The sequence below is a fragment of the Myotis myotis genome, unplaced genomic scaffold (genome assembly GCF_014108235.1).
Source record: "Myotis myotis isolate mMyoMyo1 unplaced genomic scaffold, mMyoMyo1.p scaffold_m19_p_3, whole genome shotgun sequence".
Lineage (NCBI taxonomy): Eukaryota > Metazoa > Chordata > Mammalia > Chiroptera > Vespertilionidae > Myotis > Myotis myotis.
The window spans coordinates 150,679,607-150,694,791 of NW_023416335.1; the positions used below are offsets into that span (position 1 = coordinate 150,679,607).

The 15,185-nt window shown below is 41.0% G+C and overlaps 1 protein-coding gene across 3 annotated transcripts in view; it reads right to left on the reverse strand.

The window, feature by feature from the left end:
* The window catches only part of MSRB3 (methionine sulfoxide reductase B3), a 186,955-nt gene that overhangs the window by 11,055 nt on the left and 160,715 nt on the right, over nucleotides 1–15,185 (reverse strand). For all 3 annotated transcript variants that reach the window (XM_036297359.1, XM_036297357.1, XM_036297358.1), the window contains one exon: nucleotides 1,487–1,584. In XM_036297359.1, coding sequence (XP_036153252.1) covers nucleotides 1,487–1,584 — 98 coding nt within the window. The remainder of the gene's footprint in view (nucleotides 1–1,486; nucleotides 1,585–15,185) is intronic.

The following is a 15,185-nucleotide window of genomic DNA, read 5'->3' on the forward strand; positions in this document are numbered from 1 at the left end:
GCTAGAAACATCTATGAGAGAGAAACATCGATCGGCTGCCTCCTGCACACCCCCTACTGGGGATGTGCCCACAACCAAGGTACATGCCCTTGACCAGAATCGAACCTGGGACCCTTCAGTCCACAGGCCGGCGCTCTATTCACTGAGCCAAACCGGTTAGGGCCAGAGGGGCTTTTAAAAATGCTGATGTTCAGGCCTTGTCCCAACCAATTAAGTTAGAATCTCAGGAGGTGAGACGAGCTTCACAAAGTCCCACTCTCTTGCTTAGAGATTCATACTTGAGAAACAAGACTGAACTGAAATGTGACTGGAAAATAAGAAGTCTGCTTTTCAAAGGAGAGAGTAGCTCTCATATTTGAAGACAGTAAACTTGCCAACCTTATTTTTTTTAAAAATGAAAACAGAAATTCATCAGATGGTTAGGGTCAAACCAATCTCCCTCCCCACTTGGTAGTAAATATGCCACCTACTCCCTAAAACTCTTGTGCCTGATGGAGGGGGTTAAAGGGCAGGTAGAAGAATTTTGAGGGAGGCCCATGTGGCAATCACTTTGCTATTACAGCTGCCTGACTGTGCCCCCTTTACCTTTGATATATGCAACAGACATCCCCCAACGAAATACTCAGTAGTATCAATGAATTTCAGTGCCGCAATACTCAGACTTTCCATTACACTTAAAGCAGATAAGAACAGGACTCCCTACTGCAGAATAGCATGTGTGGTTGCTCTCACTTGGTGTGCAAGAAGGTTCTAGCTACCTCTCTAGTTTTAAGCATCAGATATCCACATATTCAAGTCTTTTGACTGGGATGACAGGTTAACTATTTTTGCCTCCTCATTTGCTCTCTTGGAGCCAGCAGAGCAAATGTGGTAAGAGCAGAGTAAAAGGAACAAATTAGAACATCCTTGGATATGAGGATCAGTCTATATTCTTGGAGAAGCAGGGAAGAAAGTACCATAGCCCGTGTTCCCACTCTGCACTCATACAGCCTACCATTGAATTTCCTCTTCCTACAGCCAGTCTCCGCCCTCCCTCCTCACACCCACGCAAAGAAAGCTGTTTATGGGGTCTCTGTTCACTGTGTTTAGATCATTACCATTAGAGGTAAGATGACTGAACAATGAGTGCACAGAACCAACCCCAGGGAGAGGAGGACCTAAACATCAGATGACATAAGGTCACGGAATGAAGTCTTCATATGTCCTAAGAATGGCCCATTCTTTACTCTATTGAGTCCACTGACAATGATTTTTCCTACCATGATTTTGTCTAATCATGTTGAAGCCAATAACTGGCATGTAATTAGACTTGCTAAACACATGCAGACAGGTACCCTTAAGATTCATAGAGACTTCGCTGTGGTCGTCTGCTCCTTTTGAGACAGTCATTCACTGGGCTTTGTTGCTGTATTTAGCAAAGCTAGGCATCTTGGGAGTGTGTGCAATGCAGAATGGGCCCTGGGTTTCAGGGGAGGAGGGAACTGACCTGAGAGCAGCTCGTCTCCACCCTGTGCATCCCATAGGAAAAGTCATCGGTGAGTGTGATTGCTTCAGAGCTGATCACATCGTGGAATGAAGGCCAACCTGGGGCAGAGCCGGCACAAGACCCAAACCAGAGAGAGGAGAGAAACAAAGACTTGGGTTAGAACGCAAGAATCATGTTTACCTTTTTCAACTTGAAAAAAAAAAGTTAAAAGTTGATGGCTAATATATTTTGCAAGAGTGCAACTCTTTTTTAAGAAGAACCTTTTCCTCACACTCAGATTACAGTTGCATTGGGATTTTTCTGTTTCATGAGACATTCTTAGACCATCTAGTAGTTTTCCAGAGCATCCCTGGACTTATTAAGCTCTCTCTCACCATTTTCTCCTCTCTCATTTACCTTCAGGGTCACTGGGCAAGGCTCTGAAGCACTATGAGCCTTACAATGTGCCATTTTCCAACATACAATCCAATGGGTCTGGATGTTGACTTTTCAACTATCCACGCTTCTTTAGGAAATATGCTTTTTCATCACTTAGTTTGGATGGTTAAAATACAAATAAAGGAATACTTAATTTTCTGGGATGGGGATACCTGGAAAGCTCTGCTTCTATCTATTTGGGGGGCAAGAGGCTTGCTCATTGCTCATTTCATAGGAGAAAGTCACAGAACAGTGTTCTTCAGCATTTCTGTGTAGCACCTTCTCTCAAATAGCATCTTGTTCCAGTTTTCATTTATTCTAATGACTTTTAAAATATGCACACAGCTTTAAGAAACTCAATGGTAAATGGACCATAAGATTGTACAAATGTTTATGAGTGTAAAGTCAGGTTTTATGTTCAGTACTTATGGACCATAAGATTATACAAATGTTTATGAGTGTAAAGTCAGGTTTTATGTTCAGTACTTATGGGCATGTTTTTACATGTTTCCAGAAAATATGTCGGGAGTTACTGAGCTGAAGCCTGCATCCCCAAAATGATGAAAGAGGTGCAATGTTGTTGAATTGCTGGTGCAATTTTTTTTTTCTTTTTCAGAAGCCAAATTTATTCCTACAGAAAGGAGGAAACTTTTTAAAACCCTATTGAAAGAAAACAGAATGCAAACTTTAACAATATGATTTCCAGTTTCAAACAAAACAAATTAGCTCAGGCCAAAATGTTATAAGAAACTCCCTCCCAAGCTCCCCATCCCCCACAACACAACAATATAGCTTTCATAGTCAGCACTAGATTTAACCCCGAGACTGTGAACACTTTCTAGTTCCTTGACTGAGTTCAAGATTACTGCAAATCACCAGGAAAAGTTTACCCTTCTACTTATAACATTCCCCTAGATTTAATTATGCTAAGACACACCAGCATCCTCTAGAAAACTCAATTTTCCCTATTGTCTAAATTCTGGGGAGAATCTGAACATATTTCACATAGGTGAAAGTATTTGGTTTATAACGATTACTTGACACATTTAGGTGTTCTCTGTTCAGTGACTGAAGTGCCAATAGCTAGTAAAGAGGAATTTAATGGCGATGCCTGAGGACATGGAAAAAAAATTATTTATGAAAAGAGAGAGAACATTCTGTATTTTGTAACCTCCCATGTCATAATTCATTTGATTGCAGTCTATGACAACTAATATTATGAGGGGACATAATTGATTCAATAGAAAACAGGTAAAGAATTAGGAGTGCTGTTTTGATTTTAGTTTACCATAAAGCTGCCTCTACACCGCCCCCCCCCCCCCACACACACACACATACATTTTCCTATTTCTAGAACTAAAAATAGGTACATAAATATATATATATTTCTCATACTACCCTGAATCATATATAACTCGTCTTATTCTGCTCATCTCACTGTATTTGTGATGTGTTTGCATGCCCTCCTCCCTGACGCAGTGGTGAGCACTCTAAAGGGAGAGTCTGGCTCATCAACAGCTGAAATGTTTATTAACTTGATTTCCAATGAGCCTTAAACAAAAAAAAAATGGGATGAATAATTATGCTACCTCACAGAGATTCACAGGAGAGAGAAAATATAATCATATTCCTTTATTGACCAACTAGATCAAGAAATACCAACGCCAGTTTCTCACTGGAGTATGCAACCTGGCTCAATCATTATAATGAAACCTCTCTATGTAGGTGAAATAGGCTTATTTATTTAGAATGTTAAAAACAGGAAGATCATTTAGGTCACTCACCTGCAGCATTTGGGGGGAGGGAGGAGAACAGAGGGATAAGTTATTCGCCAATGTTACACAGCAGTAGTGCCAGGGCCAAAACTAGAATATGGGTATTCTGACTTCAGTGCAGGGCTCTCTCCTGATCCACCTTCTTTCTCAGCGCAAGGCTGAGCTCATTATTTGAACTCTAGCGGGAAGGAGGTGGCAGTTTTTAAGAAATATGTTTAAGGCTGTGTCTGGATTAGTTGATGAGTTACACTGTTATACTTAGGAGCTTCGAGGTAGATGCAGATAATGCATCCAAAACAATACTGATTTTCTCACCTTCTAATGACCAAACTGTTCAAAGGGCAAGTCCAAGAGTAATGATGTAAATGATGCAACGGATAAGCTTCAAATCATTTATCTAGAACCACCACACAGACTCAAAAGTTCACCCTTCGGCAATACTGCTGAGAAAACTGCCCATTCTATTTGGGGTTTCTTAATACTAATTCTTTCCTAACAATTGTGAATCATCGCTGACTAAAGATTTTGGGCAGGGAAGTAAACTGCTTTCCAATGAGCTAGTAAACCATACAGCTATACATTTTGTAACCATGAATTAAATATTTATAGAATTTTCCAGAAGACTATATTCAAGAACAGAATAGAGGTTCTCAAAAGAATTCAATGTTTCCAGGAAAACTGTCGGCACTTGAATTATTTGTTGCTTACCATTGCGTTATTTAAACATCGTAAGAGTCTCTTAAAAATATAGCACATTTCGAAACTCCTTCAAATTCAGAGTGTCCCTTTTCACCATATTAGTAATGTAGTTTTCAAGATGGAATATTCAACCTGTCACCCCAATCTTAATTAGTAGAGACTGACAAGGGAAACCATGCTGAGGACTATAACCCCAAGTGATGAAATGAACACATTTCAAAAGAGAATCCTGGTCAACTTCACCAATGAGGTTAATGCAAGAGAATGCTGAGTTCTTCTGCTAGGTCTCTCAAGAAAGCACAGCTCTATAGAAAGGGAATCCATCAGAAAGGTAAGTCCTTACTGACAATCAAACTAAGAAGGCCCTTCATGCAGGAATAAAGTGTCTCATGGCGGAGAAGCCACGTGATGACAGCACTTTGAAAGCGGAATTCCCTCATCATGTGAAAATATTTAAAGGAGGAACTCTTCACTGCTGTAAAAATCCTCAAAGGAAACCCTGCCCCCACTCCTACTAATAAGGAAAGTGCTTCAAAGGATGATAGGCAAAGACTGAAGCAATCTGGGTCTTGTTGAGAAAACTATCTTGAGCAAAGGGGGGCGGTGTTTATGTCAGTTCTGACATTAAAGAAAAATCATCCATCCTCCTTTCTTTAGGATTTCCCTTTTGGTCTTCTCATCTAACAAAACATTATTAGTTTTGGATGCATTCCATGCACTTTTTTAAAATAAAAGCCGATTGAAAACCTGTATAAACAGTTGGCTCATCCCACCCCCAACACATCCCTTTGTTTCTACTAGATGAGACTGGCTTTGGGCATATTACATTATAAACTGTACTTTTAAAGATATTAACCTATTATTATCAAGAATATCTTATATTCAACAAATAGCTTCCCCCCTCGAAGAATTCTCATCTCTGGAAACAAATAAATACAAGTACTTCAACTAAAGCAGACACGCTGGAATATGGCAGTTCTGCTGAAATTTTATCCAATCATCAGGCCAAATCAATATGCAGACATAACAATACTGCTGGTAAAATGTGAAACAAATCCAAACTATATGCATTTGCATCTCATATGTATGAGCAAGTGATCCAGTTAGTTATAACACTAGATTCCGGGTGCTTGCTAACATCTACACTAGAATGATTTTTTTAATTGCAGTAGAAAGAAGCATTCCCTCTCACTCATAATGTGGCGTAATTCAAGCTGTTCTGAGTCTGCTTGAGCCCAGAGTTGAATAATGACACAGCTCTCCACAGGTAGTGTTCTATTGACAATTTTTAAAAATATATTCTTATTGATGTCAGAGAGGAAGTGAAAGGAAGAGAGAGATAGAAACATCAATGATGAGAGAGAATCACTGATTGGCTGTCTCCTGCATCCCCCCCACTGGCAACCAAGCCCACAATCCAGGCATGTACCCTCGACCAGAATTTAACCTAGGATCCTGCAGACGCTCTATCCACTGAGCCAAACTGGCTAGGGCAGACAATTTTTAAATGTTTCACTCCAACTGCCTCCTGAGAAAAACTTCGTCAACTCTCTAGCCCAACTTTTTCCTATTTCCTTTCAAAAAAATCTTTGAACTTGTTAAAACCAGCAACAGATTATAAACAAGTTGAAACCAATTCCATCTGTACCATGTCTAGAAAATGTGGCCCTGGTTCTCCTACCTTGATTTACCAAGGATTGCTATCCATACACCTTCATTTCTCCTACATCTCCTAAACCCCCAAATAAAAACTTAGAAACCTCAGGAAGTTGGTTACATGAACCATCAGTAGAACACAGCAGAAAGAACCCAAGACCAAAGAATTCATTGAATTGAAATGTGATTACAAATAATTTGTTATCTTCAAATGCAAAATAAGCTTGAACACAGTAAATCCCACTCAGGCCTGGGTGATGGTTTAATACGGGGGCGCACATTTCAGTATGGTTTTGATTAGACCTGCTGGAGATTTGCAGATCTATATTTTTATGTGTATACCAATTCTCACAGCTCTGTAATTCCACGACCATATTTCAAAATGTGTAGTTTTTCGTTTCTCTGAAGCCAGAATGTGTTAATCTCACACAATTCACCTTATTAACTACCTCAAGCCAAATAATAAAACTCTCTATGAAGAACTCCTGCTAAAATAATTTTTTGAAGCTTAGAGCCCTGCTTCTTAACCAATTATTCACTTCAAGCATAACTTTTATCTCATTTTTTAAAGGATGCTTCTCTATTCCCCCTCAAAGACACAAAAGTCTAAGTAGTAATCAACCAAATACATACATGTAATAGAAAATCATATACTGCAAATAACTCAGTGAATTCTTCCCTTCCAATTCTCCCTACCCCTGCAGACAATGATGTTAACAGGTTTTTTATTTCTTTAAAAATATGTTTATGTGCCCTAACTGGTTTGGCTCAGTGGATAAAGCATCGGCCTGCGGACTCAAGGGTCCCAGGTTTGATTCCAGTCAAAGGCATGTACCTTGTTTGCAGGCACATCCCCAGTAGGGGGTGTGCGCGAGGCAGCTGATCAATGTTTCTCTCTCATCGATGTTGCTAACTCTCTATCCTTCTCCCTTCCTCTCTGTAAAAAATCAATAAAATATATTTTTTAAAAAATATGTTTATGCTGCTCTCTTCATGCCTTCATTTTAAACCTGTACTGTCCAATACAGCCACATGTCCCAATTTAAATTTAAATTAATTAAAATTAAATAAAATTACATTTCCAGTTCTCAATGGTTACATGTATGTGGTGGCTCCTCTCTTGCACAACACAGATGCAGATACAGAATGTGTCTATTATCATTTCCACAGACACAGAAACTGCCACTATTGGACAATACTGCTATAACATAAGCTGATTCCCTCTTTTGAACAATGAAGATTTAGAATTCATATAGTGTGTCTCAAAAAAATGTGTACATATTTTAACAGCTGATAACTCACTTAATTTTCACTCTTTTTCTGGTTTAACTGATTTGAAATAATGGGTGAAGCCAGACTAAGCTTTGAACAAAGAAATTTATCCTAAAGTGCCACTAGACTTTATTTTATGGGGGTACATAAAAGATAAAGTTGACGGTTTTCAATGAATTAAGGGCACACATATATCAAGCAAAATGATTCCTGATTTATGCAATTCCATTGCTTTGCGCAATCAGCAGTGCCTGGACCAGAACAGTCATCAGTTTGAGAACAGCCATTGACAAAAATAACTATTCATTTCTGTAGATTCTTTTAAATTTTGAAAATGAACTGTATGTTAATAAACACTGACTTTATAATCATCCAAAGTGTGTATATATTTGGGGGACACCCAGTACTTAGACTAATCTCCCATTATACTTCCAATTTTTGATAGTTATATTATTTTTAATTCTTTTCAAATCTTGTTTGGTCATGTCTGCACCTTGAGGTAAAATATAAGAGCAGGTAGTCTGTCTATTTTCTCCTCCATTGTATTGCCAATGACATAAAATAGTGCCTGAAGCATAAGAGGTGTTGCAAAAAGCTATCTGATGAACAAATAAAGGTATGGTATCTTATGTCTTCATATCATTTGACTGTCCACTCCACCCTGATCTTCCCCCTATCGATTCCTCCTCCCACCCCCATCCCAGTGCCCAACTATAATGAAGTCTTCTCTGCCCTTACGCAGATTGATTCTAAGGAACTGAAAACTAGTAAAAGGGTGGAATGGTGCCAGGAGCCGGTCCATGCTATGTGTTTTAACCAAGGTCTCCTCTCTGAGAAAGGTTGTTTCCCCAGGTAGGGATTTTCCCCTGAAGTTAGGGAGGGAATAAAACCTCTTAACTAAGTGCCAGGCGGGTAATTAATCACTTTAACTACAAACAATCGTGCTTAAACTACATAATCTTTACTCCCTGGAATGAAGATAAGAAACGCCCTAACCTTTGTAATAGAGATTGATAGGATTGAATCAACTGGTATAAATACAGATGCAACAAGACAGCAAGAGCCAGAACTCAGAACACAGAATGAAGAAGACAGAACTCAGAAGAAGGAACCTACACAGACAGAAGAACTTCACTGGAGAGAACATGGCAAAAGATCCTGCACTGAACCTGACTACAGAAATTGGCAAGAGAACCTGTCTAGAACCTGGTGACTGAACCTGGCTGGAGAACCTGGACAGAACCTGGCTGGAGAATCTAGCAAGGGAACATGGCTACAGAACCTGGCTGGAGATCCAAACCAGAACTTCGCTGGAGATCCAGAGCAGAACCTCTCTGGAGATCCAGACCAGAACTTGGCTGGACATCCTGGCTAGAGATCCTGGCTAGGCTGCTGATCAACGGAACGCTGTCTCCGTGTCCCTCCTTCTTCACCGACTCTGTCCACACCTTTGGGGACCCCTGGACCTGCTGGGGTTGGACCCCGGCAGAATGGGGGGAGGAAGGTCTGGGGATGGGTAGGGGCTGGGTGGAGGGGAGCTAAAAAGGGGTAAATGGGGGACATTAGTAATCAATAAGATAAGAATAAAAAAACTAGTGAACAGCCTTCATATCATTATGGCTATATGCAAAGCTCAGGAGTCCTGGGATTATACTTCCAATTGTAATAATCCCAGGCTGCCTAAAGTTAAACAGGTTTCCCTTTTTCACACTGCATCACGTATTAAAAAGCACATCATATTTTTTGTCTTTTGTTTGAACCATGACTTTATTATATAATTGTCCAAAATTTTTCTGTAATTCAACATTTTAATTTTTAATTATAAATATTTCAAGCATATGTAAAAGTATACAGACTATAGTTTATGATTGTTCATATGGAAAATAATGCAATAATCCTATCTAATAATAGACAAACATGGTAATTGACCATACCTTCGCTATGCCTCCCATTGGATAATCAGTGCGATATGCAAATTAACTGCCAAAAAAGATGGCGGCTAATTTGCATACTGCAGGCAGGGTGGGACAGTGCCATCCCGCCTGCCCTGCCACCATCCGGGCCTGCTATCTGCGACCCTGGGCGGCGGGTGTCCTGTGTGCGACCCGACTCGGGGCGGCCAGGCGGGGCAGCGAAGGCTTGAAGGCGGATCCGGCTGGAGCAAAGGCCTGGGTCCCAGGTGCCGGAGGAAAACCGGTGCTGGCAGCCAGGGGAAGGGAAGGCCTATTGCATGAATCTTTTTGTGCAGCAGGCCTCTAGTTAATAAATAATAACACAAGAATAAACTGTTTGACATACAACTGTAAACCTACTTTTGCCCCACCCTGTATAATAAGCATTCATGATTGAACAGATATTAGGTATCCAGATTTAACAGATAATATTTTTTTCTATAGTTGCTATAGGTTTTTCTCTTTTTCTAAATAAAATGTTACAATTATAGTCAGGTCTGCCTCCAATCTTCTCTTACTCTACACCTCTTGGTGCTCCAAGGATAATTGCTTATGTACCATCCCCACACTTGCTTCATTGATTTTCTACAAATGTCTATGTCCATAAAATGTTTTAAAATTTATATAAATGGCATTGCATCACAAGTATCTTTTGGCAACTTATTTTTTTCACATTATTTGTGGTCTCTAGTTGTTTGTTTTTACAGCATCACCTTATTTTATAATTGAAATATTTCTAATGTTAATATTTGATACTAGAGGCCCAGTGTACAAAATTTGTGCACTTGGGGGTGGGGGGTGTCCCTCAGCCCGGTCTGCACTCTCTTGCAGTCTGGGAGCCCTGCGATCGATAACCCTGCAGAAAAAGGTCCCACCCACCCACTGCAGCCCACCAGTCAGTGGCCTGGGCCTCCTTCTGCAGGGTGATCGCGGAGCCCCCCAAATTGATCACCCCCCGACCAGTGGCCTGGACCTCTCTCTGCGGGGCAATCATTGGGTGATGGCAGGCCCCCCTGACCAATCACATCGCACCCACCTTGGCTGGCCTGGCACCAGTGCATATCATAACATGGTCGTCCGGACGGGCTTCCTGCTGTTTGGCCATTCGGTCGATTTGCATATTACACTTTTATTATTATGGATTGAATTAGAGAGAATATGAATAAGACTTGTTTGGTTTGAGTTTTTCTATTATTCTCTAAAACTAGAGGCCTGGTGCACAAAAATTTATGCACTCGGAGGGGTGGGGGAGGTTCCTCAACCCAGCCTGTGCCCTCTCACAGTCTGGGACCCCTTGGGGGATGACCACCTGCTGGCTTAGGTCTGCTCCCTGGGGTATTGGGCCTAAGCTGGCAATCAGACATCCCTCTGGCAGCCCAGCAGCCCTCGGAGGATGTCCACTTGCCAGCAGGGAACAGACCTAAGCTGCAGTCAGACATCCTTAGCGCTGCTGAGGAGGCAGGAGAGGCTCCCACCACCACTGCTGTACTGGCAGCCATCAGCCTGGCTTGTGGCTGAGCAGAGCTCCCCCATGTGGGAGTGCACTGACCACCAGAGGGCAGCTCCTGAATTGAGTGTCTGCCCCCTGGTGGTCAGTGTGTGTCATAGTGACCAGTCATTCCCAGTCTTTCTGCTGTTAGGGTCAATTTGCATATTACCTTTTTACTATATTGGACAGAGGCCTGGTGCATGGTGGGGGTCGGCTGGTTTGCCCTGAAGGGTGTCCGGATCAGGGTGGGCGTCCCGCTGGGGTGCCTGGCCAGCCTGGGTGAGGGGCTGATGGGTGTTTGCAGCTGGTCACACCCCCTTCAGGGTGGGGGTCCCCACTGGGGGTGCCTGGCCAGTCTGGGTGAGGGATTGAGAGCCGTTTTCAGGCTGGCCAGGACTGAAGCTCCCAGCCTCTCCTTTTTATCTTTTTTTTTTTTTTTCTGGGATTTCTTTACCTTCTATAATTGAAACATTGTTGCCGTCACTGGCGCTCCCAGCTCTGAGGCCGCGGCCGGCCGAAAGCAGCTATCTGGGGTTTGTTTAGCTTCTATAATTGAAACTTTGTTGCTTTCGGAGCTCAGAGTCGGGCCGCGGCAGGCGGGGAACCTTGGCTTCCTCCATCACTGGAGCAAGCAAGCCTCCTGCTCGCTTCAGCTGCGTGGCTGCCGGCCGCCATCTTTGTTGGCAGTTAATTTGCATATCCCCCTGATTAGCCAATGGGGAGCGTAGCGAAGGTATGGTCAATTACCCTTTTGTCTTTTATTAGATAGGATATCTCTGCCTCCTCTGAGGCAGTTATTCTCTTTATCTTGGTTTTTGTCTTTCATGCTTTTGATTTTCTTCATATATCTCTGGTGATCCTTGATTGACCATTTCTATTTATGCAGCTTTGTAGGTTTTCTCTGCTGTTGATATCATGAGGGTCTGTTTAAGGTCCTGTTTCAACTCTGAACAGAAAAGCTGCCTGGCAGCTCTGGCAACATTGTCATTGTTTGCTGGAGGACATGTGTTTGTCCTCAGGTTCCCTGAATATCTGACTGGGGAATGGCTTACTCTGGAGTACTACACCCCCATATCAGCCCCAATCTCCCCCACAGGCTGTTTAATATCTGATGAGAGTAGTGTTCCAGTTATTTTTTTCTGTGAATAACTGATGATCTGTCATTCTAAACATGAAAGTGAGGAAAACGGTGGGGGGAAGTAGAAGAGGGTATGAGGGGATAAATGGTGACGAAGGAGACTTGCCTCGGGGTGGTGAACACACAATACAATATACAGATGATGTCTTACAGAATTGTACACCTGAAACCTATATAATTTTATTGACCAATGTCACCTGAATAAATGCAATTTTTTAAAATCTGGAAAATTGAAAAAGTAAATTTAAAAAAATGAAGTGAAGAAGACGTAAAACTAGTCTAGCTGTTCTTTAGACTTTCATTTATTATTAATTTAGTTGTTGTTGTTGTGAATCCTCACCTGAGGATATTTTTCCATTGATTTTTAGGGAGAGTAGAAGAGAGAGGGAAAGACAGAGAAAAACATAGATGTGAGACAAACACGTGGATTAGTTGCCTCCTGCACGAGCCCTGACCAGGGCCCAAGCCAGGGAGAAGCCTGCAACCAAGGTACATGCCCTTGACCAGAACTGAACCCAGGACGCTTTGGTCTGCAGGCCGACGCTCTATCCACTGAGCCAGACCAACTAGGGCTAGACTTTAATTTAAACACCTTGCTATGGATCTGTTCTCTGAGCCTCGTTAGAATCCTGCTGGGAGTCTCTGCAACAACGGTTGTATGTATTTTGGGCTACAGATTTCTTTCATCAGTTGTGCCCATTAATGCATTTCCACCCTTTTTTTCCCTTTGGAAAAATTGGTTAAAATTTCTTGACGGCTTAAGACCCCCTGCCCCCATCCAGCTCCCTTTGCAATGTGTTTCTTCTTCTCCACCCCTTCTTCCTCCTCCTCCTCCTCTTCTCTTGTTTTTCTTGCTCTCACTTTAAAGGGGTCTCTTGAGAGAAAAGGAAACAAACATGTATGTTCAGTCTATCACTCTGGACAGGAAGCTGAGATTTCTTTTTAATAAAGTGCAGATTTTACTCTCTTGATCTAATATTTTATGGGAGGAGGCAACAGATTTCAGGCTCCATAATTTTTCTGCTAACCACAATTATATTATTTTTTACCTTACTGATAAAAATACCAAAATCAATGTAAGGCTTAGCAACTTTAACTGGCTCAGACTCGACTCTGCTTACAAAGTGATTATGGGCTAAGTGTATGAGATTAACACTTACATTATACGACATCCGAAATGGCCTCTGAGTCAGAATCAAGGCAGATCCAGATAGTCTATTCCCTGACTGGTGCGGTGGGAAAAAATGTCTTGGACTACTTTTCAGCACTCTATTTGATTGTTGGATACAGTTTGAGAATTTATTGTATTTCTGTACTGCTGCCATTGCAAATATAAGGACAAGTATCCCCTTAAATGCTGATGACATCATTTCATTACTGCAAACAAAAAACAGTCTCAAGAGGCAAACTATTCCAGTCAAAAAAATAGTGTAATAGTAATAACGACAAAAAAAATCATTGGTTTTGGCAAACATTCTCCCATGCTTCCTTCAGCTTTATTAGCCAGTACCTCAAATAAAAACAGTACTTAACTACTTACCTTAAAAAGCAAAGAGTATATATATATATATATGAATTAGCATAGATCTGCAGTCTCTAAATATTCATGAAGATAAGAAATGCTAATAACATTTGAGTGCAATGTACGATTCGAGCATTGATTTTATTTTGGTTACTAGCTACTTTGCTTTTTCATCTTGTTGTCAAAGCAACCCCAGTGGTTCTAAATGGCAGTAGCCATTTAGATGTCATGATGATTGGGGCCACCCAAAGGCTTTTAAGCAGACTAGTAATAAGATCAGACTTCTGTTTTAGGAAGATGGCTTGTGGGGCAGCCGGAGGGTAGGGGATAAGAGGGAGGATAAAAACAGGTATGTCAGAGGGAAGACCATATATGGGAACAGAATTGGTGAAGCTATAAATGAAGGCATTTGCAATGAGACTGGAAAGGAGGGAAGAGATTATAGAGAGATTAAGAGCAGAATTATTTGATGCTGCTGACGGAGGGACCTGTGGGGAGTGAAGGAGAAGGACAGCGTCAAAATTCCTACTGGGTTTCCAGCTGGAACACACCGATCATACATTTCTTTTTCAGAGAAAATAATTAAATCAGGTTAGTGTGGAACTATCTAAGAGGCAGAGCAATATTTGGGCTCAGAAGTGAGGCTCTGGCTAAATATACAGATATGAAAGTCTGTATATTACTTTTCTAATGAAAATTTTGCAATAAAATGAGTGATGTGAAAATATTCAGGCATGATAACATTTTAAGCATTACTCGAATGTTCCTTAGGATATTGAACAGAAGCTATAGTTGAAGAAAGACTAGACAACTAAAATAAAATTCCATCCCTGAAATCTCTCTTATCATCAGTTTATTTTTAAGTTGTTGGTTGTTGTTGTCTGTAATACCCTCTGGCCTACCAGACTGTGAATCATGTGTGTAATGTTTTAAATGACCATGGAAATCTGTTTTGCTTTGGGGCACAAAGTAGGTCCTCAATAAATAAGGTTGATCAATGAATCCGGGCCTTTAATTTTAGGTCAGGTTCTCCTGCCAAACATATTCACAGCCGCCAGTCCTTTTGCATCAAAGAACGCATCACAATTTGCCATTACTTACTTATGTGGGCAATTTTAAACTAATGTCTGCTTCTCTCACTAAGCTCCAGGGGACCACGATTGCTTTGTTTACCACTATATCCTCAGCCCGTAGCTCATGCGAGTATTTGTTGAATAAATTAATTAACAAAATATCATGTTTTATTATTTAACAACAAAATTAGACTTGCTCAAAAGATTATCACTTAGTTTGGATATGCCATCACTAGGCAATCAAAAAAAATTTTTTTTAAAGAGGCAAAGAATTTCTGCTAGCTCGCTTCAGGCAATTTTTTACAAGTATCAAAGTCAATATGGTTATTTTCTTGCCTATCTAAAATAGTGCATTTCTTCAAACTGATTATTAATAATTTCATATGGAGAAACCACATAGCCTTATCACCCATCAGCATTTCAGACAGTTGAATCTATATAAAGGACATAATGACTAAAGACTGTCAAGAGCACTGAGGGGTCCTTTGGGCAGTGTGAACATCTGGTGTCTATTCTCTGTGGAGATTAATAATGCAGCTATACTGTGGCAGGCTTTGCTAATTCCTTTGAGCCCTGCACGGCATTTTTAAGTGGTTCCAAACACACAAGATCTCTAATTGGTATGGGTTTCACCCACAGTTTTCTTGCGATCTCAAAATATCTCAGAAACTCCTAAGCAGGAATTGACAGGGGCAAGCTTCCCTAT